Source organism: Jaculus jaculus, chromosome 16 (genome assembly GCF_020740685.1).
Source record: "Jaculus jaculus isolate mJacJac1 chromosome 16, mJacJac1.mat.Y.cur, whole genome shotgun sequence".
In the NCBI taxonomy this organism is placed as follows: Eukaryota; Metazoa; Chordata; class Mammalia; order Rodentia; family Dipodidae; genus Jaculus; species Jaculus jaculus.
Window position 1 is genome coordinate 65631349 of NC_059117.1, and position 23301 is coordinate 65654649.

A 23301-nucleotide genomic window follows, 5' to 3' on the forward strand; every position below is an offset into this window, starting at 1 on the left:
GGGTTGTTAGGCTTTGCAGGAAGCATCTTAACCACTGAACCATCTCTTCAGCCCCCGTTTCTGCTTTTGCTTGTCATTGTGTCCCCAGTAACTTGAGTAGAAATAGGTAAAGTGTAGTTGTTAGGATGGCGGAAAGTCTAAATAAACAACCATGTACTTAGGAAGATGGGCGGGAGAGGTGGGATGAGGGAATATTGGAGATACTGCTTTTAATCTTTATTTTCAAACTGTTAAAGCCAACCAGACCTTGCTGTTGTAATTCTTCACTACTCAGCCAGATTGTATGCAATAACTTTATTGAGTTCAAATAGATATCACAATACAGATTTATCCAACAGGATAGAAAAACTGGTTACAGATAGCATTTAAGACACAAGGCTGTTTTGTGCTAACCTGTTTCCAACATCACAGATATCACAAAGAGTTTGTACTTTGATAACAACTTTTTAATCCAGAAATGCTTAGCTTGCCTTTACTTATGGTGTTCAATTGAGTTGAAGTAAAGAGGTAACCATCGGCATTTTCTTGAAAATGGATACATTAGGGACAACAGTCCATGAGAACTCTCTTTGGGATATAGTAGCACATGGAAACTGTTTTTAATTTAATTTAACAGAATTACTAATTTGGTTATGCTTTGGCTTAATATTATAAACAATTTGATTGAGGGACATATTAGTTTTAAAAACCAATACAATTTAAATGCTGAATTAGTTGAACAGGACTACAGATATCCTTTCCAGATTAATGCTTCAACAGCAATGCCTTAACTGTTACATTGAAACCTGCATCTCCAGTATTCTAAGAAAATATTACAAGCACGAAATTACTGGGCCTTATTATTCATGGTTCACAGGGTAAGAGCTAGGAAACATTACAGAAAGTTACAAGAATGTAAACATTTAGCTAACTAAGTAAGTTGGATATATAGCTGGTAGTTAGCATATATAACACTGACTGTCTATAAACAGGAAAAAAAATAAACACAAACATTAACTATAATGCACTCAGAACTTTGATAAAGCCAGAGAGACAAAATTTCAAAGTAGACAAAGTAATGAATATATTTCTTTAAATGCCCACTTAGCAAATTGATGATGAAAAATCTTTTTACAATCAAATGTTGATTGTACGAGAAATGCTTATGCATGCATTAAACCATAGCACTGATTTGTCAAATTTAAAAAAAAACCTAGAGTAATTACCTGAAACAAACAGAAACTTGCAGTCTTGTAGGGCCTAAAACTTACAAATAATAATGCATGCATGCTGTAGCACACCAACTTATCTTCTAGGAACCATTAAAATGTATTTGGCACCAAAGTGCATACGAAAACTCAACATTATTTAATTTACTCTATGCTATTACATACTCAAGACTAAGCTACAAAATGCTCCTATTCTCTCAACACATATACAAAACGACCATAAAAGTATCTGTGTATTTAACAAGGTACTCTCCAATTACCCATTTGTGATGCATAATATATTTCCTCCTGGCGTCTCATCTCTAGGAACCATTTATCACAGCCCAGGCCTCTCTGCCTTAATGAGGACTACAGATTTCTAATTTACATTCAACTCTCTGCATTAATAATTGATCGAAACTCTTCAAAAATTCTTCTGCCTTTGAAATGGAAATGGTGAAGCTAGCTCCAGAAGAATAGAGATACTAACCCGTTAAATCTGATTGGTAAAGGAAGTGGGGCCACTAGGTTGTTGACCAAACTCATCAGAGGAGGGCCCGACTTGCTGGCCATACCCACCACTTGACCCGTAGCTGTCTTGGTTGTACCCGCCTTGATTGTAGCTGCTAGAGCGCTTCTCCATGGGGTCTGAAAGGTATCTCTGACCCGAGGAATGCCAGCCAGTCTCCTTGAAAACAAACCAGATGTTTCCAGCCCAGAGGATAAAGTTCAAGAATCCAAACACCTGAAAGAAAAGCCGAAAGAAGGAATTGGCAGATGAGACAAAAAACCTATAGAACAGTTTCAGTTTCCCAGCAGCCCTTCAAAGTAGGAAAGGTGACACATCCCTTAAATTTTGAAGTCTGTTCCAACTTTTCATTTGAAACTGTAAAGTGAGCAAAATGTTACATTTCTCTGCATTTCTTTATACCTAGCTTGGAGGAAAAATAGAAGTCACTTCCTTGTAGGAGCTCCCATAAGAATGGAATGAAACACTTGTTTAGCTAATGGCGGGTAAACAGGAGGCTCTGCTGGTCTGAACAGCATTTCCTGGGGCCTGCACTTTTGAGCAAACTCCTTAAGTAAGGGACTCCTGGTCACTGGCCCAGGGGCCGCTTCCTGTAACTGACCAACAGATCTGTTTACAAGTTCCTTTCCTTTCTTTCTTTTTTTACTTTTATGGCTGTAATTGTCACTTGTAAATAGTGATTTAGGGTTTAATTCCCATCCTTTTTTTTTTTCTTCCTAACATCATGTGGTTATTTCCAATAAAAGCTGACACTCGGAATAGTTCAGGGCTGCCCCTCCCCCCCATTCCCTCTGGGGCACAAATCTGGTATACCAGACTTTTTTTTCTTTTCTTTCTTTTTATCTAATAAAACTTTGCCTCACATTCCATGAGTCGATAGTCTTACTTGTGTGATACCAGACCCCATAATGAAACCATGATTTCACTGCAGAAAATCTGGCCTCCACTGAATGTTTTCTACATTCTAGGCACTACGTCAAGGGTTAATATGTTTTAATTCCCTTGAGTGAAGAGGTCAGCTCTACTATATGTTCATATTTAAAATGTGGAACCTAACATTAGCAAGGCTAAGAATTTGGTTCAAGGCCATATGACTTGTTAAGTTGTAAATATATGATTTAATCCTGTTCTATTCATTCCCATAGACCAGCCTTTACCTAAGCCACTGTCATCTCCCAAAATGAGATATTCCTGATGTGTTTAAGTTTATCTTCAGGTAACATAGAATTGGATACTTTGGGTTTAATAACTATATATTAATGGATGATGTCATCCTTTCATTAAGACTAGAGATGCTGCTTGTATGAAGGAGTCGTTTTGTGGAAAGCGCTGAGTTAGCAATGGTTCGGGAGGCATAGAGTGAGCCCGTGAGCTGTGGTATCCATAGATGCAAAGCCTCTGAATTCTTGTGGTTTCTGCTTCTCCCATTCAGCAATGGATGATGAAATCTGACTAGTGAATAAAGTCCAGGTTATAGAGAAGTGTGAAATGTCCTGTCAAAAACAGGATGTGAGGTTTTTAAAGATATTTTATTTATTCATTTATTTTAGAAAGAGAGAGAGAGACAGAGAGAGAGAGAGAGAGAGAGAGAGACTGATAGAATGGGCATTCCGGGGCCCCCAGCCACTGCATATGAACTCCAGACACATGTATCACCTTGTGCATCTGGTTTACATGGGTACTGGGGAATAGAACTTGGGTCCTTAGGCTTTGCAGGCAAGTGCCTTAATTATTAAACCATCTCTCTAGCCCTTAGAAAATTAAAAGAATGTATTTCATGGATGTGAGATTTTTCTAGGAAAACTCTTACTCTCACGATAGTGTTGGTGAGTCGTGGTCCAACTGGTGGAGGGAAGCAGAACTATTTGCAGTTTCCAGGGGCTTAGGCAGGAGTTCCCTGATACATGGCTTATTCTCCAGCCTCTCCAAGGCTGGCTGGTTGACTTGGGCATCAACCACAGGCAGTCTGCTTTAACAAACCCACTAGAGACAGACAGCAATAGTATGCTACAAAGCCATGATACAATTGAAGTGTATTTAGTCACCACTCCAGCATGACATCAACCATTTAAAATGAATGTGGATAATGGCTATAGTACTGGAGTTCTAGAAATCCCTTACTGGGCCAACAGTTAGGCCTTTATTTAGTTATTTAATTTATTTTTATCTTTTGTTTATTTTAATTTATTTGAGGGTGACACAAGGAGAGGAAAAGAAGCAGATAGAGAAAGAATGGGTGCGCCAGGGCTCCTAGCCCCGGCAAACAAACTCCAGACGCATGAGCCCCCTTGTGCATCTAGCTTATGTGGGTACTGGGGAATTGAGCCTTGAACCGAGGTCCTTAGGCTTCACAGGCAAGTGCTTAACCACTATGCCATCTCTCCAGCCCAACAGTTATGCTTTAAACAAAATGGTTAGAGTGTTGTGTACATGTCATGGGGCGGGATTGCTGGCTCCAACAAGATGCAGACCTTGGGCTTGGAGAAGGGGTGTGGTAGTCATCTCCACATTGCTAGGACGATCATCCAACCAAACACAGTTTACACAGACTACATACTAAATAAATTATAACATAGAATATATAGTGTAATATATAATGATATATAATCAATACATTTATTTCATGCTTACAGATCCAGGGGAAGTTCCATCAGTGGTGGAAGAAATTGCTTCCTTCCATAGATCTGAGCAGAGAGGAACGAGTGCAGCAAAACACCAGGGCCAGCAGACACAAAGCACCAGAGCTCTCGCTGCTCTCTCCCCCTCTGGGCTGGAGCCCCCGGGGCATACCCACTTCCCGCAGGCTGCCGGAGACTTAGGCGGACTTTAGAGTCAGACAGGCCTTGATGTTCAATAAGGCAATGGATCTCTAGGAGTCTTTATTTTCTTATGTGGAATGAGGATACTGTTTGTTTCCTTGGGGCGTAGATGGAAGGATTCAAGTGGATGTGCGTACAGTCCGCAGTGTTGGAAATAATTGTTTCATAGTCTCACACCTTGTGTCCAGTCTCCTCTTGCTGCCACGTACACAGCAGTGGGCTCTCGTTCTACTGAGAGAAGGTAATGGACAAAACAGAGCAGTTCGGCTCCCTACTGATCTAATGAAGCCTCGTTTATCAAGACCCCTCTGCCTCCCTCTCTTTCCCTACCTCCCTCTTTCTTTACTGTTGCAAACTATTTTCTTCCCTTAGCATGAATTGAGCGTCTTTTTCATAGTGCTTGATGAGAAAGATGTAAAACATAAATTAAGGTTTAATAGGTACTTAATTAAAATGAATTAGGTACCCACTGACAAAGCTCTGTGCACGGTATTAAATCACATATAGAGTAACTAGGATGCTTCTCATTAAATGGGACATCATTATTTAATTCTATCTTTCTAAGTATAAGTCAATACACAAACAGAAAAAAAGATGTGAAGGGATCTGCTCAGCTATGAGGAGATGGTTCTGTCTGGGGATGTCATTTTATCTGTTTGCACTGTCTTGATTGCATCTTTTTTTACTTGTAGCTACTTGGTTTTTTAAAAAGGTTCTATTCAAGAAGAATGTAGAGCTCGGGAAATTCAGTTTCAAATTAGAACACAACGGGCCATCTCTCTGAGCCCCATGACAGAGCACTTGCTTCTTGTCACTGTCGTCAGGGAGCCATCACCGATTTCCAGGCCAGCACATTGAAGGCACACATCTTGGACCCTGGCCATTTGTTGCAAGTGAAATTGGGAGAGGACTCTGATTCATGCTGGGGTGTATAGACCAGAGAGACGGATGGAAACTGGGGAGCATGAGGAAGAATGGGGGGATGGAATGAGGGTCACCTACAGAGGTGTATCCTTTCCTGAGTAGAGCTGGGGAGACTGGAGTAGAAATAGATGAAACTTGGCCTAGGACAACCGTTCTCCCTCCATGCTCCTCTCTGGGCTCTAACATTACTTTAGAAAATGGATGCACGGGGTTGGAGAAATGGCTTAGAGGTTAATACGCTTGCCTGCAAAACCAAAGGACCACGATCTGATTCCCCAGGACCCACGTAAGCCAGGTGCACAAGGGGATGCCCACATCTGGAGTTTGTTTGTAGTGGCTGGAGGCCCTGGTGTGCCAATTCTTTCTGTCTCTCTCTCAAATAAATAAACATAAAATGTTTTTTTTAAATATTCCACTTTATTTATTTGATGGAGAGAGAGAGAGAGAGAATAGGCAGGCCAGGGCCTCCAGACACTGAAAACTAACTCCAGATTAATGCACCACCTTGTGCATCTGGCTAACATGGGTCCTGGGGAATTGAACCTGGGTCCTTTGGCTTTGCAGGCATACACCTTAACCACTAAGCCATTCCTCCAGCCCATCAAATCATTTTTACAAAAATAAAATGAATGCATGCTTCTAACAGCTTTCAGTTGAAACATTCCTCTCTGCCTAGAGTAGAAGATAGTTGAGCCCTAAGCGTTCCCATGTGGTGGATACTATGTGGTAGCTTTGTTCAGCAGTCTCATGGTCTGTTTTATAATTATCCACATTTCATAGATGGTTAAGCTAAATTTTAGTGCTGAATTTCTGTGCATAAGGGTAGCTAGTTATTGCACAGTGGGATGTATATTCTCTTGTAGACTCACTCCAGCTCGGGGTTTGGCTGCTTTGAGTGAGGGCAACACCAAGGGAGGTCTGCTTTTTGCCATCGCTATAATTAAATTGGGAAACTCTTTTTTTGCTACTCTTAACACCAGTGACCTGTATCTACAACATCCAGATATCTCACCTACCTTTTAGTATGACTGTAAGATTATAGATGGCAAAGTGCCTCGAGCAAATTAAATGCATTAGCAAGGTGGAAAACAGGATTACTATGTTCTGATCTATTTGGTTGTGTAGGCATCACCACTTACGGAGTGTGTCTGGTTCCTTCTCCAAATTCTGCACTTGCCCAGTCGGGTGAATTCTGTAAGATACGTTTTGTCTTCCCTGTTCTCCAGTCCTCTCCTCCTCCAGCTACACCTCCCAGAAAGGCCCATGGGAGTCTCTCTTTTCAAGACATGTGAAATTGGATGTGGCTACATTGAGTTTAGTCTAAGTCTTTAAAAGAAAATATAAGCTTTGAAACTGAAAGTGGCTACCTTTTGCTGTGGGTATAGGAGCATAGACGGTAAAAGCAGAACAGGGTAACATTCTCTCTCGAAAGAAACGTAAGAAAGAGGCAGCGAGGAACGGTTTCCTGGCTTCCTCCCAGTTTATGGCCTCAGATTCTGCTCTAGAGAGGAATCCTTCCAGTGTTTTTCTCATTGTTTTCAGTTTTTGCCTAAGCCAGCTCAATATGACTTGAAGACAAGCAAGTTTGTAATTTAAAATGTGTTTTGGTTGATTGCTATTCTTTACAGAGGTGTTAGTAACATAGATCTGATTTCCTTTGTGGAGGGAAATTTTAGTCTGATGACTTGAGCATTGTCCCAGAACTTTACAACTTGAGCAGAAAAAAAAAATATTGCAAATTCAGAGAAACTATTCATTGGTCTCAGATATCTAGAAGCCTGGTTCTGCTCTCATCAGGTTCATGAGGCACTTGGTATATTTCCAAAGACAACTATTTTCCTGAAGACATTGGACTTAGTATCTATTATTCGAAATCCAAATATTTGAACAAATGCAGACACAGGAGTGATGTCCAAAGAATTGACTTTAGGGATATGAGGATTGATTTTGCTTTATCCAGTTTTAATCAACTCCCCTATTATGAGGTGTTAGAACACTCTTTTTATGTGTGTGTGTGTGTGTGTGTGTGTGTGTGTGCGCGCATGCGCGCATATTGATGTGTGTGACCTGTGCTCAGGTGCACGTGTGTGCAAGCACGTGTGTGGAGGCCAGAGGCATCTTCACTGTTGTCCTTATGAACAGAGTTCACTTCCTTTGAGACAGAATCCGCTAGGCTAGCCTGACTGGCCAGTAGACTCCAGGGGTCTCCCATCTTTGCACCCCCGGTGCTGGGATTGACGGTGCATGCTATTGACATGGGTTCTGGGGATCTACCTCGGGTCCTCATGCCCAAGAGCATGCTCTTTACTGACTGATCTATCTCCCTAAGCCCATGGGACTAGAAGACTTTTGACTTACTTAGACTACACTAGGCTTCTTCTTTTACGTATTTTATATTATTTGGTTTCAATCAATTCCTCTTTTAGTTTTAAGAGACACAACATTTTACTTATTATTTATAATTCCTGTCTTAGAGCCTCGAACTAGAGAAAATAGAAGTTGACTTGAAAAGACGGTGCAGGATACCATAACTTATTAAGAAACTGGTTGTTAAACCAGCAATTGACTAACAACCTGTTTAATTGATGATGGAACACTTCAAGCAATTTTCATTGTTCTCTTAGAATTAGAGATCAAGGTTACAATTACTCTGATTAAACACTGTCTTTAAATAAGGTACAGACATAGCACTAGACATGTTAATGTACACCACAAATAGGCATCTCTAAATGTGGCCAGCAATATATAGAAGAATGAGTATGAGACTTTAATGTATATTTTATTTCCATAGTTACTGTCTAGGTAGGTTTTACAGTCAGTTCATCAGGGACTTTGCAAGTATCTTCCCTGACTGAATTTCAGGAATCCACAGAAACAGAGGTAAACTTTGAATCAAAGATGATTGCTATTAAGATTAGCTAAAGAGGGCTAGATGGGTGGCTTAGCAGTTAATATGCTTGCCTGCAAAGCCAAAGGACCCAGGTTCAATTCCCCAGGACCCAAATTAGCCAGATGCACAAGGGGGCGCACGTATCTGGAGTTCATTTGCAGTGGCTGAAGGCCCTGGTGCACCCATACTCTCTCTCTGTCAAATAAATAAATAAATGAAAATTAAAAAATTAAAAAAAGATTAGCTAAAGAATGTTGTTCCTATAACAAACACTGCTAAGCCTCCTTGTATATATAGCTTATATCTTTTTCAGACATAGTTTTTTGTTTGGAATAACATGGTTTCTTGCACTTATGGGTTAAGAATCCAATTTAGCATCCCTAATGACTGCCAGTATTTCTCCTTTCCTTTAAGAGCCATACATGACAGTATTTGATTGGTTCATCCATTGATAACTTGACAGAACATCACATCACCTTGTCAATGAGTCTTTGGGCATGCCTATGCGGGCTTATCTAGGTTACATTAGCTTCTGAATTATGAGCGATTATCTTGATTAGGTTAATTGAGGTGGGAAGACCCACCTTAATTGTGGGCAGCACCTTTCCATGGTCTGGAGTCCAGGACTGAATAAAAAGGAGAAAGCTAGGTGCTGGCATCCATTGCTCTCTGCTTCCTCACTGTGGACTGAATGAGACGAGCCACCTCAAGCTTCTACTGCCTGCCTTCTCCCCCACGATGGACTGCAACCTTGAAGCATGAGCCAAAATAACCTATTCCCTCCCTTCTGTCAGCAGCTTCTGGCCAGGTGTTCGTCCCAGCAATGAGAAATTAGCTGATACAATCTAATTTAGTGTGTCTTTTTTTGACAAAAACTATTTATTATGATTTGCAAGGGGAGGGGGGAGAAAAGAGAGAGAGAATGGGCTCACCAAGGCTTCTGTGCATGGGTACTGGGGATTTAAACCTAGGCCATCAGGCTTTTAAGCAAGTGCCTTAACCACTAAACCATCTTTCCTGCCCCAAATTTAGTGTATCTCTTATAAGCCATCAACCAAATAAACTGGAATACAGAGAAGATGCAAAATTACCGTAATTGGTTTAAGTACCTTTTCAGAGCATGTGTTTCCTTCTGCACCCTACTGAATTGGTTTTTTCCAACCAACTGGGTATATTCTATGTGTGGCTTTAATAATGTTTCCCTCCCAGGAAACTTCTAGGCTAATAAATAGTCTTCTTAACTGATTTTTTAAGGTGGGCATCGGCCTTGACATTAAGGTTTTCTATCAGCTCTGATTTAGGATTTTGACTTGATTATTATCTAAGCTAATGTCTGTTGAGTTTTAAATTAAGAACTCTGTAATTGGTAACAGTAAAGTGTATGAATTGTGACCATGAGAATCTTGAAGACCAAGTGATGATCTTGTCCCTGGAGTGAAATCTCACTCTTTATTTTGGGACAATTTTGAAAGCAGAAATGTTTACAAGGATTTTTTCTTTCTTTGCTTTCTAATGGTAGAGAAAATTGCTGTGCCAGGGCCTCTAGCCACTGCACTTGAACTCCAGACATGTGTGCTAGCTTGTTCACATGCACAACCTTGTGTATACGTCACCGTGCGCATCTGGCTTACGTGGGATCTGGGAGTTGAGCATTGGTCCTTAGGTATGTAGGCAAATGCCTTAACCACTAAGCCATCTCTCCAGCTCTACAAGGACTTTTTTTTTGAGGCAGGGTCTCCCACTAACTCAGGCTGACCTGGAATTCACTCGATATTCACAGGATGGCCTTGAACTCATGGTGATCCTCCTACCTCTGCCTCCCAAGTGCTGGGATTAAAGGCGTGCGCCACCATTCCCGGCTCACAAGGACTTTTTATACGCTCTTTCTCATTCATTGTCAACTAAAGACCTAACAGGGCAAGCGTAGATAGCTTTCTTACCACGGAGGTGTTTAAGCTGGACATGACAGGGCTGTGGACAGCCATGCATTTGTTGGAGGGCTGTTTGCAGGCTGACAGCAGCAACAACACTTCCTTGGGATCTGTTGCAACTTTGACATCAGACAGTCCTTTTGCCCAGGCAGACGAGCCCACCAGCCACAAGAAGGAAAAGACCACTGTGACGATGAAGTCCTGCACAGATAGAAAACAGGATGAAAACAGATGTGAGTACTGGAAATAATCTAGTCGTTTACACAACCTCAGAGTTGTCTTCTGGAAAATACCAAGATACCATAGTATTAGGACCTGAAGAAACATGCTTAAAATAAAATTTGTGCTATTATATTTTGCAAAAGCCCCAGTGAAAGTCCAGTCTTCCCTTTCAATCCAACTAGAGCTACATACACGCGTGGCCATGCCCAGCTGTTTATGTGGTTGCTGGGGAATCAAACTCAAGGCAAATTAAACCTTCTCAGGCCTTCATGCTTGCAGAGCAAGTGCTCTTACCCACTGAGCCATATCCTCTGGGAGTTTCTTTATTCCAAATATCTTTTATTAATGTTGAAACAGATGTGCTTTTTGCGAAAATGGGAGCTCCAGGCTCAGTGAGAAACTCTATCTCAAGAAAGAATGCAGATGAAAAATCGAGGCAGACACTTGATGCTGTACCCCAGGCTCTATGTACTTGCACAGGGTGTGCATGTCTGCACACACACATGCATCACACACACACACACACACACACACACACACACACCCCACATACTACACATACACAGGCCAGAAAAGAAAGAAAAAGAAGCTCTGACAGTGAGGTGTGAGCTGGCATGTCAAATCACATTTTCTTCACGTCTAACCTGGTACCTGATTTCAGCCTTTGTTTAGCAACACAAATGTCCTGCCATCATTTCCAGAGATCAGAAGTCCAGAGAGGGGTCTCAGGGTAAAGCAAGGCCTTTCCGTGGCTCTGGGGACAATCTCCTGTCTTACTTTCCCCTGCTGCTGGGGCTGCCCATATTCAGGGCTAATGGCATTCTGTGTTCTAGCTGGTGGCTGGTCTTTCTCACATTCATTGCTCTGACACTCCTGTGCCTTCCTTTCCCACTTGTGAGGATCCTGGTGATGACACTGGGCTCACCCAAGGGTTCAGGGTACGATGAATTTAAACTCATCTAGGGTGGGGGAGCATGAATCCATCTAGTTGGCAACGTTTTGAATCTGAAATTATTTGGGTGGGGCAACTGATTTTTTTTGGTGGGGGGTTGAGGTAGAGTCTCACTCTAGCCTAGGCTGACCTGGAATTCACTATGTAGTCTCAGGGTGGCCTCGAACTCACGGCGTTCCTCCTACCTCTGCCTCCCGAGTGCACCACCACGCCCAGCTAGCAACTGACATTTTAATAATGTTACATCTTCCAGCACACGAACTTGACAGGTTTCTCATTTCGTTCCTACATTCAAAACTGGAAGCTGGGAGCAAGTGCCAAGGTCTTGAGAAAAGGGTTATGGAGTCTAAAAACATGCAAAATAGAGACTGTACTCTTTGGTGTGGCAGTTTTGTTCTTGTTTTATTTACTCAATTTTTGTTTTGTAGTTGGCATGCAGAGATTTAGGTATCAATCATTCTGGCATTTTCAAATTATCACTTCTTTTTGTTGATTCTCAGCCCCCCATCTTCTCCACATCTTAACATCCTGCGCACTTGCACTTCTTCTTACATGTGCAATGTGTCCTTTTGTCCACCACTCACCTCTCTTCCTGTTCATCTCTTTATACCTGATTTTAGTTACCTTTCTGCCTTTATAGGTTTTACCCACATTAGCTCCCCTCTACATACATCCTTATGAACATTGCAGCTGAGACCTGGGTCTCAGAGGCCACCTATGTTTTGCTTCCTTGAGGGTCTGTCCCACACCAGGAAGGCTAGGTCCAGGCTGGATGACTCCAGAGGGCCCCATGTTACCCACCAGCTGGCTGCTTAGTATGTTTGAGGTGAGGGATTTTATAGCCCTGTACACAGTAACTGATCCTAGGGTGGGCCCCGGTAGTTTGACTGGATAGAAGAGCAGCCCCGGGGACCGTTTCTGTGTATCTGTTTCTTTGCTTTCTCAAACGTGACTTGCACATTGCCGTCTTACTCAGAAGTGCTATTACACACTTGTGACAGTCCACAGATAGAACATAATCCCAACAGTGGCACAGGGCCCGTCATTATTATTCTTGTCATGCTTTAAAAGAGACTTATTTGGCTGGACAGATGGCTTAGTGGCTCAGGTGTTTGCCTGCAAAGCCAACAGATCTTGGTTGGATTCCCCAGGACCCATGTAAGCCAGATGCAAAAGGTGGTGCATGCATCTGGAATTTGTTTGCAGTGGCTGGAGGCTCTGTTGTGCCCATTCTCTTTCTCTCTCTTTCTCTGTCTGCCTCTTTCTCACTGTGTCTCAAATAAATAATACATAAATAAATATAAAATATCTTTTTTAAAAAAACAGGCTTGTTCAAAGGCCTGCAGGCTCCCAGGTGTGGCGACATATGCCTTTAATTCAAGCACTCAGGAGGCAAAGATAGGAGGATTGCTGTGTGTTTGATGCCAGCCTGAGACTACACAGTGAATTCCAGATCAGTTTGGGCTGGAACAAGACCCTACCTCAAGAAAAGAGAGAGAGAGAAGAAGAAGAAGAAGAGGAGGAGGAGGAGAAGGAAGAGGAGGAGTAAGAGGAAGAGGAGGAGGAGGAAGTAGCAGCAGCAGCGGCAAGTAGGGACCCCCTTGCATTTGGAAGTTGGAGGAAATCATGTTCAACTTTAAGACTTACTCAATATTCAAGATACCTAACATTGATTGAGTCCTTATTGTGCACTAACTATGGCTCCAAGTTCACTCATTTAATCCTGGCAGCAGCAATGCGAAGTACATCCTGACCCCGTCCCCATTTGACAGTAGAAGAAGCTGATGTGCCAACAGCTGAAATCAGTTGTCTGGAGGCACGAGTTAGCAGGGGAACGAGCTAAGCCCGGCCGGCCGTCTGCTGTGTGCTTGACTGCTCTCCACTGCTTCTCATGGCTGCCTGACAGTATGATCTTCTGACTTAAAAGACATGCCCTAAAACATTTCTCAAAAGCCAAACTTGAGGTCCTGGTTAATTAAAATGTGAAAAATAGTACCGAAGCATTTTCTATAGGGAAACTTCATGATTGAATGCAAAAATTTGTGTCATTGAAGTAAATGGTGACTTTGGGAGCTGACTCAACCTTCAACCTTCTAGTCAAGTCTTGTAAAGGAAAGGATGCATAATTTAACTCCTGTGTCAGTTAAAAATTCAGACTCGGCAAGGAGAGGCCTAGATGGAATTCAGAAGAAAGCCAGTCCCCAGACAGCTTGTCTAGTGCTGGAAAGCACTACATGAGCTATGGGGGAAAATGGCCAACAACAGTCTGAGCAACCAGAGGTCTAAGCTGCTCAGGACAAACACCCTGACACGATGTACATGCCAGTGCAATATTGACACACAGCCTCAGTGGGTGACCAGTAGCTTTCTGATGGGCTAAGAGATCAGCTCAGTGTAAAGGAGCCCATATCTGGCACGGGGAAGCAGATCAGAATCCTATGGAGACAAAGATTGTGTCCTCCAGTGTCAAGTTCTCACTAGTCTTTGGCTAAAAGAGGCCTAACTAAGTTGGAAGCTGCCTTGTGGAGAATGAAACACTCTGCTTCCTCTTACTTCCCTGCTTCCCCACTAGCCAAACCCAGTCTGAAGCCAGGAGGAGGGAAGCCCACCGAAGTCATTCACGTCTTCAGATCACCCCCAGAACACAGAAGGGGTCAGAAGTGACATGGAAGGGACGCTTTCTCACAGTTCCTGGGCGATCCCGTCTCCCACGCACCCTGCTGAGCCCAGCGGGCATCGGCAACCTTGCGACCTCTGCCGACCCTGTTCCTCTGGCGAGGAAACCGAGGCGGCTCCAACACTGGCCTGGCTATAGCACAGTGTCATGGGCTTCCCGAAAATGTGCAGGAAACTGTGCTTTTGGGTATATTGTTTGTGGATAATTATCTAATCGATGTTCTCTAAATTCTAGTCAGCTTGGTATTACTCAAGCAATTCTGACTTCATCCATGTTAATTTTTCATATTTAAGTAATATTCAATATCTCATTCAAAGTAGATTATGCCTTTTACACTGAATAAAGTTAACAGAAAGAATTACACATGTACTATAAATATTAACATGTAGTTTCCATAAATAGAAGACTGCAAATATTAATGTTAATACAGTCAAAAGAAAATATCATAAATTCTATCTAGAGATATTTAACAAAAGCTGTGGAGCCTAGGATCTTTGTTGAGCCAGATTAACCAATGTTAGAAGAGGCATTAGTGATATTCACTAGCAAAGCCTGATCAGGTGGCTGGAAGTCAATTTGAATGTGAACCAATTTTCTTATGTGTGCCATTGAATTCCATACCAGTGGCTGTGCCTAAAGCCATGTTCTTTTTTAAAAGATTTATTTATCTGAGATGGAGTGTGGGGGTGAGGAGAGAGGAAGAGAGAGAAAGAGAGAGGGAGAGAGAGGGAGGGGGAGAATGGGCATATCAGGGCCTCCAGCTACTGCAAAATAAAGCAAAAGACAAAAATCTCTGGACACATGCACCACGTTGTGCATCTGGCTTTTACACGGGTACTGGGGAATCAAACCTGGGTCTTTAGGCTTCTGCAGGCAAGTACCTTAACGGCTGAGCCATCTCTCCTGCCCCTTAAGACCATTGTTTTTCTTGTTTGTTTGTACTGGGAAAGTTAAAAAGGGCTTGAACTTGAACTTGGGCAGGGACTTCCCTTTGATAGAGCAAGCAAGAGTCCAGCTCTTCACAAATTCCATTCCTTGCCTAACTAATGGTTAGATAGATTGTGAGTGTGAGTGCGTGTGGACGTGTAAGACTAATTCGTAACAGCTCCCGTTAGGTTATTCTGATACATGTTAGCCCTTTACAGAGCGACTGTGTTAGCTCTGTGTTGTCACTTAGCCCCAGAGCGGGGCAGCCTGCCATGAGGAAGCTGCTTCAAGTTCTAAATGCTCCTTTGCTTGGACTCTGAGTAAGCAGTCAGAGGCAGCTGCGCCAACCCCATAGAAATTGCAGCTAAAATAGTCATGTGATTTATTGAATCCAAGTTTATTAAATGACTTATAAGTAGACTCTGACCTACTGGTTTTGTTCTGTACCTACAGGAGTTTTACATGCACTCTGAGTGTGTTATTGCAACAGGTTTGAAGTATCCAAGAAACAGTTTCCTCCAGAGGGACAAACAGCCTGTCTTAACTTTGACTGGGTAGTTTGGTTTCATTTGTTTTGGGGGATTATTTTCTTACCTCATAAATTGCTGTTAGCAAATTCATAAAATATTTATTCATTTATTTGACAGAGACAGTGTGAGAGAGGAGAAAGAGGATGGAGAGATAGGGGAGAGAGAGAGAGAGAATGAATGAATGGGTGTTCTAGGACCTCCTTCCTCTGCAAACAAACTCTTAACACATGAGACATTTTGTGCATCTCACTTTATGTGGGGACCGGGGAATCAAACCTGGGCCATCAGGCTTTGCAAGCAAGTACTTTTAACCATGGAGTATTGTTCCAGCCATAAACCATTTCGTTTAAATTTTTCTTTTTGGGTTTTTGAGGTAGGTTCTCACTGTAGCCCAGTCTGATCTGGAATTCACTATGTAGTCTTGGGGTGACCTCAAACTCATGGTGATCCTCCTACCTCTGCCTTCCAAGTGCTGGGATTAAAGGTGCGTGCCACCACACCTGGTTTACAAACCTTTTTGGTATGAGGATTTAATTTAATATCATAAAGCTACTGGTTTTGGATCCCTCTGGGGCATACAAAGCATCATCTTCAATGAAAGAAAGTTATTTCAGACACAGGTAAATGACTCATTCTCTCTCTATGGTGGCACACAATTCCACTGGATATTGGTAAACATAGCTACTTTATTTTTCAGTCCAGTGGCTTTATGATATGTTTTGTCTACACAATGGCCCCACTATTTTTCAAAAATATTTTATTTATTTACTTATTTATTTGACAGAGGGAGATAAAATGGGTGCACCAGGGCCTCCAGCCACTGCAAATGAATGAATTCTAGACCCATGTGCCTTGTGCATCTGGCTTGCATGGGAACAGGGGAATTGAACCTGGATCCTTAGGCTTCACAGGCAAGTACCTTAACTGCTAAGCTATCTTGGCCCTACTATTTTTTTATGTGACTGACACATACCATGGGGCTACATAGAAACTGGTCAGCAAAAGTCATCCTCAGTGTAAGTGCATTCACTTTGCTCATTTGGCTTCTAGGAATCCCAGAATAAGGCTGTACATCAGGGAAGACAGAAGCCACTCAGTGGAGAGCGGAGCTTTTAACCTTATCTTCAAAGAAAGAAGAGCTAAGCCGGAGCGAGATGAGATAACTTCTGGCCTGTCAAATTACAAGTTTGCTTCATTATTTTATTTGAAGCACTTTTCATAAGTACATAGACTTCCAAAGAGTGCTCACAGATTTTTAAAATATTTAATTCATTCATTCATTTGTTCATTTGAGAGAGAGAGCGCAAGAAATGGGCATGCAAGGGCCTCTAGCTACTGCAAACAAAATCCAGACTCACGTGCCACCTTTTACATCTGGCTCATGTGGGTTCTGGGGAATTGAACCTGGGTCCTTTCTATCCAGTCCTGTACAGCTTTTCTTTTTTCACACGGTAAAAGACCATTTGATCATCATAAGAGCTGTAAGACAGCGAGATCATTATCACACTGTCCATTTTGCAGAAGTGAAAGCTAGATGCACAAGTTGTAAATAATGTCTCAAGTTGTCACAAGTAACCGCAACTGGAACCCAAGACTGAGATCCCGGGCTTCTCAGTAGTGGTCATTCATGAGCCCCTGTTTTCTGGAGATTGGGTAGCCCATCATGGCGAGAACACAGACCCAGCAGTAAATGACCTCAAGTTACACACAGAGAGAAAGCTTTTCTCTGTTTCCTTTCATCTGAGTAGTAAAGTGTCAGTGTAGGCTCTGATCTATTATCTATCATTTGCTCCTACTTAGCAAATGCTATCAAGCTCCTACAGAGTTTTCTCTTATTAGAGGAAGCTGGCCACAGTGTCAGGCAAGCAATGGCACCTAGCAACAATAAAAGAACAGTTTATTTTCCATTGACTCACATTAATGTTTATCTTTTATTATGCCCCATAATTCTGGATTTCTACAGTTAGTACTTACACAAGGTTTATTTACTTACTTGAGAGACAGAAAGAGGCGGTGCGAGGGGGGGTGGGGGTTGGGAGAAGAGGAGAGAGAGAGAGAATAGGCACACCAGGGCCTCCAGCCACAGTAAATGAACTCCAAATGCATGCACGACCTTGTGCATTTTTCTTGTGTGGATCCTGGGGAACTGAACCTGGGTCGGCTTTGCAGGCAAGTGCCTTGACTGTTAAAAAATCCCTCCAGCCCCAACAAGGTTTTATTAAAATAAAATTTTAGTGTAAGAAGTGTTGTCAATAACAGTAGCAAAGAGTTTGTGGTTCAGGCAATAGGTGCAGTGAATGCAAAGACCCAGTGTTGGAGAGGGCTGTACAGGGATGTCTGATATAGGAGTGTGGTGGTTTGATCCAGGTGTCCCCCATAAACTTAGGTGTTCTGAATGCTAGGTTCCCAGCTGATGGAGATTTGGGAATTAATGCCTCCTGGAGAGAGTGTATTGTTGGAGGCGGGCTAATGGGCTTTATAGCCATTTTCCCCTTGCCAGTGTTTGGCACACCCTTCTGTTGCTGTGGTCCATTTTATGTTGGCCAGGGGGTGATGTCCACCCTCTGCTCATGCCATCATTTTCCCCTGCCATCATGGAGCTTCCCCTCGAGCCTGTAAGCTAAAATAAAACTCTTTCCCAGAAGCTGCTCTTGGTTGGGTGATTTCTACCAGCAATGCGAACCGGACTGCAACATAGGAGGTATGCCACCCTGACAAGTTGCCCGCGAGAAACCAAGTGTAAGCCATGGATATGAACCCCACATGCGATTTCAAATTCCCACGAGACACTTTTTTTTAATTATGAAAGATTTATTTTAAAAGAGTAAAAAGTAAGATAGAAGAAAAGTAGACAAGCTTTCAAGCTGAGGGGTCTCCCTGCTCCCAGCTGAGAGCTGGTCCCAACCAATCAGGAAACTCCTAGACATATTTTTTAAAAGCAAACAAATATGTCTAAGGTAATGGTATTAATGCATTGCATGCTAATATCATAGACTTCAATATATCAGATGTATTATCATTTCATAGGATCAATTTTAAAATTATCAAGATATTTTATCTTTTTAGTGCTAAATTTTTAAAACCTTGTATACTCTGATGTAGATCTTTTAAACCTGCAGAAGACCTTAATTCATGTAACCCACCACCCCAGGACTTAATAGCCACATGTTCGTAGTGCTGCCCTGTTAGTGAAAGTAGCTCAGACCCATATTAGCAACCGAGGCACATTTGTATCTACAGTGAAATGAGGGTGGTGTCCTTGCTCCTGCGGTGGGTCCCTCATGTGAGCATTGCTTTAGGTACTGTAGCTTGAGCTGGCCCCACATTCATCATCTCACTTAGTTTTGACAAGGCCAGCAATCTCTCACATTCCTTCATGGTTCTTGTAGTCCCATACGTGGGTTGACACGTGACCACTCAATTGACCACTCCAGTGACCAGGAGGAAGTCTGAAAGCAGATCAGAGTGAGCAAAAGGCAGTTTTGGCTCCGTGACGGCAGCTTAAGAAAGGAGGTGGGCTCCCAGGACAGCCCTGGGTCAGACTGGGGGAAGGCCAAGTTAGGCTGGGCTAGAGGAAGCCAGAATCAACAGTGTTTTAGGACAGTGGACAATGGATGGATGGATGGCACTTGTGCATTCTAGGTTTATTAAGCATATTGAGATAAAGAGACTAAAGGGAGGGGCAGGAGGAGAAGGGAGAGGATGGAAGAAAGAAGAAAGGAGAAGGAAGGAGAGGAGGAAGATGAGGAAGAGAGTCCAGTAGAAGAAAAAGACTAAGAAGAATGAGGGAAGGGAGAAAAGGAAGGAGAAAAGAAATAGAGGGTTGAGGAAAAAGAAGCGGGGAGATGGAAGATGGGGAGGAAGTGGGGGAGAAGAAGCAATGTGTGGGGGAATAAGGAGAAGGAAGGAGAGGAACAGGAGAGGCAGAGGTCCCACCATTGCCGTCAGCACAGGCTTGGAACTACGCTGCATGTTTCATGGGCATGAGCTCATTTCACCTTTACAACAACTCTCTGAGGCGAGTGTTACTCATATTTTTATTTTATGAATCAGAAAACTAAATCCCAGCCTTCAGGAGTGCATCAGGCAAGTATGGACCAGCTTTGGCGTTTTCTGTCCCAAGAGGCCAGTCTTCCGAGATTGAATGTGCTTTGACAAATCCTATGAATCCCCTAGACTTTAGGATCTTTAGTGACAAATCCGCTGGTGATGTGGCTTAAGCCTTCTGAGGGAACGCTAGGCTCCACAGAGAGCTATGACATGGGGGGGAGCCTTCGGTTTCAAATGTGCAAAGAAGTCTCTGGAGTCAGGAGTTCAAGCCATCAAGTTTGCCGATCTTTGTTTCAGAGGAGGAATTTCAAGCCAGAAAGTCTCTCTCTAATCATGGCTAACTGCCCAGCTCGATGGGGTTTGCGATGTGAGCGCTGTTTTGAAGCTTTGGGAGAAAACTTCCCACTCTGCTTATTTGATGATGACCTTGGAGTCGGTGAGCCAAGGTCTATGGGGAACAAGAGCTTCGCTTGCCGAGCACTCTCTTGGAAGAGCCCGTCTATCCCGAAGGCTTTTCCTTCCTTCCAACATCCCAGAGCTGGAGGCTACGCATCTATGCATCCCTCAGTGACAGCGGTGGCGGAGGGAGGGGCCAGTCATCTCTGTGCCTTGTCCCAGCAGGGTTTTCTCTGTGCTCAGCCAGAGCTCTCTGCGAGCAAGAGGCCCATAGAGGTGGGGAGGAACTAAAACAAAACAAACAGCCTCAGAGGCCCCCAACACCTCATCACTGAAGCAGACCAAAAATGAACCCAACATGGCTCAGGGATATTTTGGGGAAGAGGGGGCGGAAAGAATGTCAGAGTCACATGTTGGGTCATTATATGCAGAGACACTTATTGTACCAATAACTGTGGGCTAACCCCACAATGCATGACCCATATACCTCAACAAGGAGGGGCCAATGGGGAGGGAGTAGGCCACGGATGAGCCTGATAATGGTACCAAACTGACTGTATTTGCTGAATACAAAACTAATTAAAAAAAAAAGAAAGAAAAAGAGCCTTTTTAAATTTATTTTATTTTATTTTTTTTTTGAGGTAGTGTCTCGCTCTAGCCCAGGCTGACATGGAATTCACTCTGTCGTCTCAGGGTGGCCTTGAACTCACAGTGACCCTCCTACCTCTGCCTACCTAGTGCTGGGATAAAATGTGTGTGCCACCACGCCCGGCTGCTATTGCTATTTTTTAATGTCAAAAGTAAGTGATCTCTAATGAATTGGTTTTGACTCCTTTAAGAAGATGATGGTGATGATGGTGATAAAGGTGATAAGGAAGAGAGCTTTTAGCACTTAGAGAACTCTTCTTTGTGTTTAGTATACATTTGTTTACTTAATCTCCTGACAACCTACTGGGAATAATGGTGGTTAATATTGTCAATTTGATGGGATCAGAATCACCATGGAAACAAAGCTCTTGGCGTGTCTGTAAGGGAATGTCTACATTAGGCGGGTTGAGGTGCACAGGCTGAGTCTTAACTGGATAGCACCATCCTCGGGGCTGGGGCCCTGGGTTGCATAAATAGGAGAAAACGTCAGCACCCCTGGCTCTCTGCTTCCGAACTGCAGACACACATGACCAGCGACACACATGACCAGCGTCCCGGCCCGGTGGACTCTAATCTTGAACTGTAAACTCAGATACCCCCACCCCTTTCTTCTGTTCCTTTGGTCAGGTGTTTGTTACAGTAATAAGGAACGTAATAAATACAGATGGATGCTAGTGTTTTTCCAGCTTTATACCCAAAGTAATTTGCTTCAACCATATTTGAATGATGCACCACCAAGGTTTGCACATAGTGAGTTTGGGTCCAGAATCTATGTTCTTAATCTATTATTTTTCGTTAAAAGAGGCTTTGCTGCATTTATAGGTCTGCGATTTTTTTTTTTTTTTTTGCTTAAAACAAAACAAAAAGAAAAATTACTGGTGAACCCCAATGATAATGTTCATTGCCATTTTCTTCTTCTTCTTCTTTTTTTTTTTTTATAAGGTAGGGTATCACTTTCAGCCAGGTTGACCTAGAAATCACTATGTAGCCTCAGGGTGCCCTCAAACTCACAGTGATCCTCCTACTGAGTGCAGGATTAACAGCATGCACTACCATGCCTAGCTTCAGTGCCAATTAAAACAGTTATTTTGTATGAAATAGGTTTCGGTTTCTTTTCCTGGGAGCCTCCCCAGTGGGGTTATGGTATTTGCTGTGGGGTCATGAAGGCCTCAGTCAGTCTCTATTGGGGAGTGGGGAAACTGTGCCTCAGGGCACTTTTACCCACTCTGTGGCTCTTATACTCTTTCTGCTATCTCTTCTTCAAAGTTCTCTGAGCCATGGCAGGCCTGTTGGCATTCTGATTTGGTGCTGAGCTCTCTGTAGCCACTGCGTTTCTGCCTTGACGGGTTTTGATTGATCACTGTGTCAGTCACTGTCACCCTGGAGCTTGTCAGGTGAACAGTAAGAGCAGTGTTCATGTTGCCACTTCCTCTGCAATTTCTCCCGGGCTCCCATTGCCAATTTGTCATTCACTCCTTTGTCATCTGTCCAACATTCGTTACCTTTCCACATGGGACTGGATGCTATTCATGACTGCTGTAGTGGTGGGAGAAAGGGGGATGCTGGTGAAGGGAGATCTGTTCTCACCAGAGATGGTCTGTATCTTCCCATCCCATTCTCTAAACCCTCTAGGCTGTTTTATGCTACAACAGCAGCATTTGCAAAAGAAAGACACAGTGGATGCTGATGTTAGCAGGGCTCTGTGTTAATCATCATCATGGCCCATGAGCGAAGACTCTGGCCTAAGCTTGAGGATCAACGCAGGAATTCATTTCTTCTATTCCCCCTTGAATTCTATCTGTTGTTTTCTGAGCTATTTCCAGAGAACTTCACCAATTGATTTGCTATTGCTCAGCCATGGAACCAAGACCTCTTAATTCATGTTTTTTAAATTGTGGAAAATATTTTCAAAAGATGCCCCCTCTCTCTCCCTTTAGCCATATCATAGACAATTGATTCTTAATCTTGGTGCAGTGGGGAGGCATTCAGGCTGCTTAGAGGATCCAGAAAGGTTAGAAAGTCTTCACTAGCTTTCTGCAGTGTTACTGTAAAGCATATGTTAAAACATGCCTGGAAATGGAGTTTGATTTCCAATTGATCCTGCCTTGCTTTGTGATTATGAAGAGCACAGGACTTTTATAGCAAATCAGTAGTCATATTAGTGAACTAACTATGCAAAACAAACAACACCAGCAGTGTTATTATTCACTGGAGCAGACATCGGGCCAGGTGTTATGCTAAACCCTTCACATACATTTTTTTACTATTCTTCATTAAGAATGCTCCTTACTGGGCTGGAGAGATGGCTTAGTGGTTAAGCACTTGCCTGTGAAGCCTAAGGACCCCGGTTCGAGGCTCGGTTCCCCAGGTCCCACGTTAGCCAGATGCACAAGGGGGCGCACGCGTCTGGAGTTCGTTTGCAGAGGCTGGAAGCCCTGGCGTGCCCATTCTCTCTCTCTCCCTCTATCTGTCTTTCTCTCTGTGTCTGTCGCTCCAAATAAATAAATAAATAAATAAATAAAATTAAAAAAAAAGAATGCTCCTTATTGCTTATATGTTGTTAGTATAAAAGGTGACACAAAATTGCTAAGTTTACAGTCTTGGGAATTAGGTAGCCCT

The 23301-nt window shown here is 42.9% G+C and overlaps 1 protein-coding gene across 2 annotated transcripts in view; it reads right to left on the bottom strand.

Annotated features, from left to right (window-relative positions):
• Window positions 1-279: 279 nt before the first annotated feature.
• The window catches only part of Synpr (synaptoporin), a 326729-nt gene continuing 303707 nt past the window's right edge, over window positions 280-23301 (bottom strand). For both annotated transcript variants that reach the window (XM_004661269.2, XM_004661270.2), the window contains 2 exons: window positions 10290-10481; window positions 280-1932 (listed from right to left, as the gene is read on the bottom strand). In XM_004661269.2, coding sequence (XP_004661326.2) covers window positions 1681-1932; window positions 10290-10481 — 444 coding nt within the window. In that variant the 3' untranslated portion in view covers window positions 280-1680. The remainder of the gene's footprint in view (window positions 1933-10289; window positions 10482-23301) is intronic.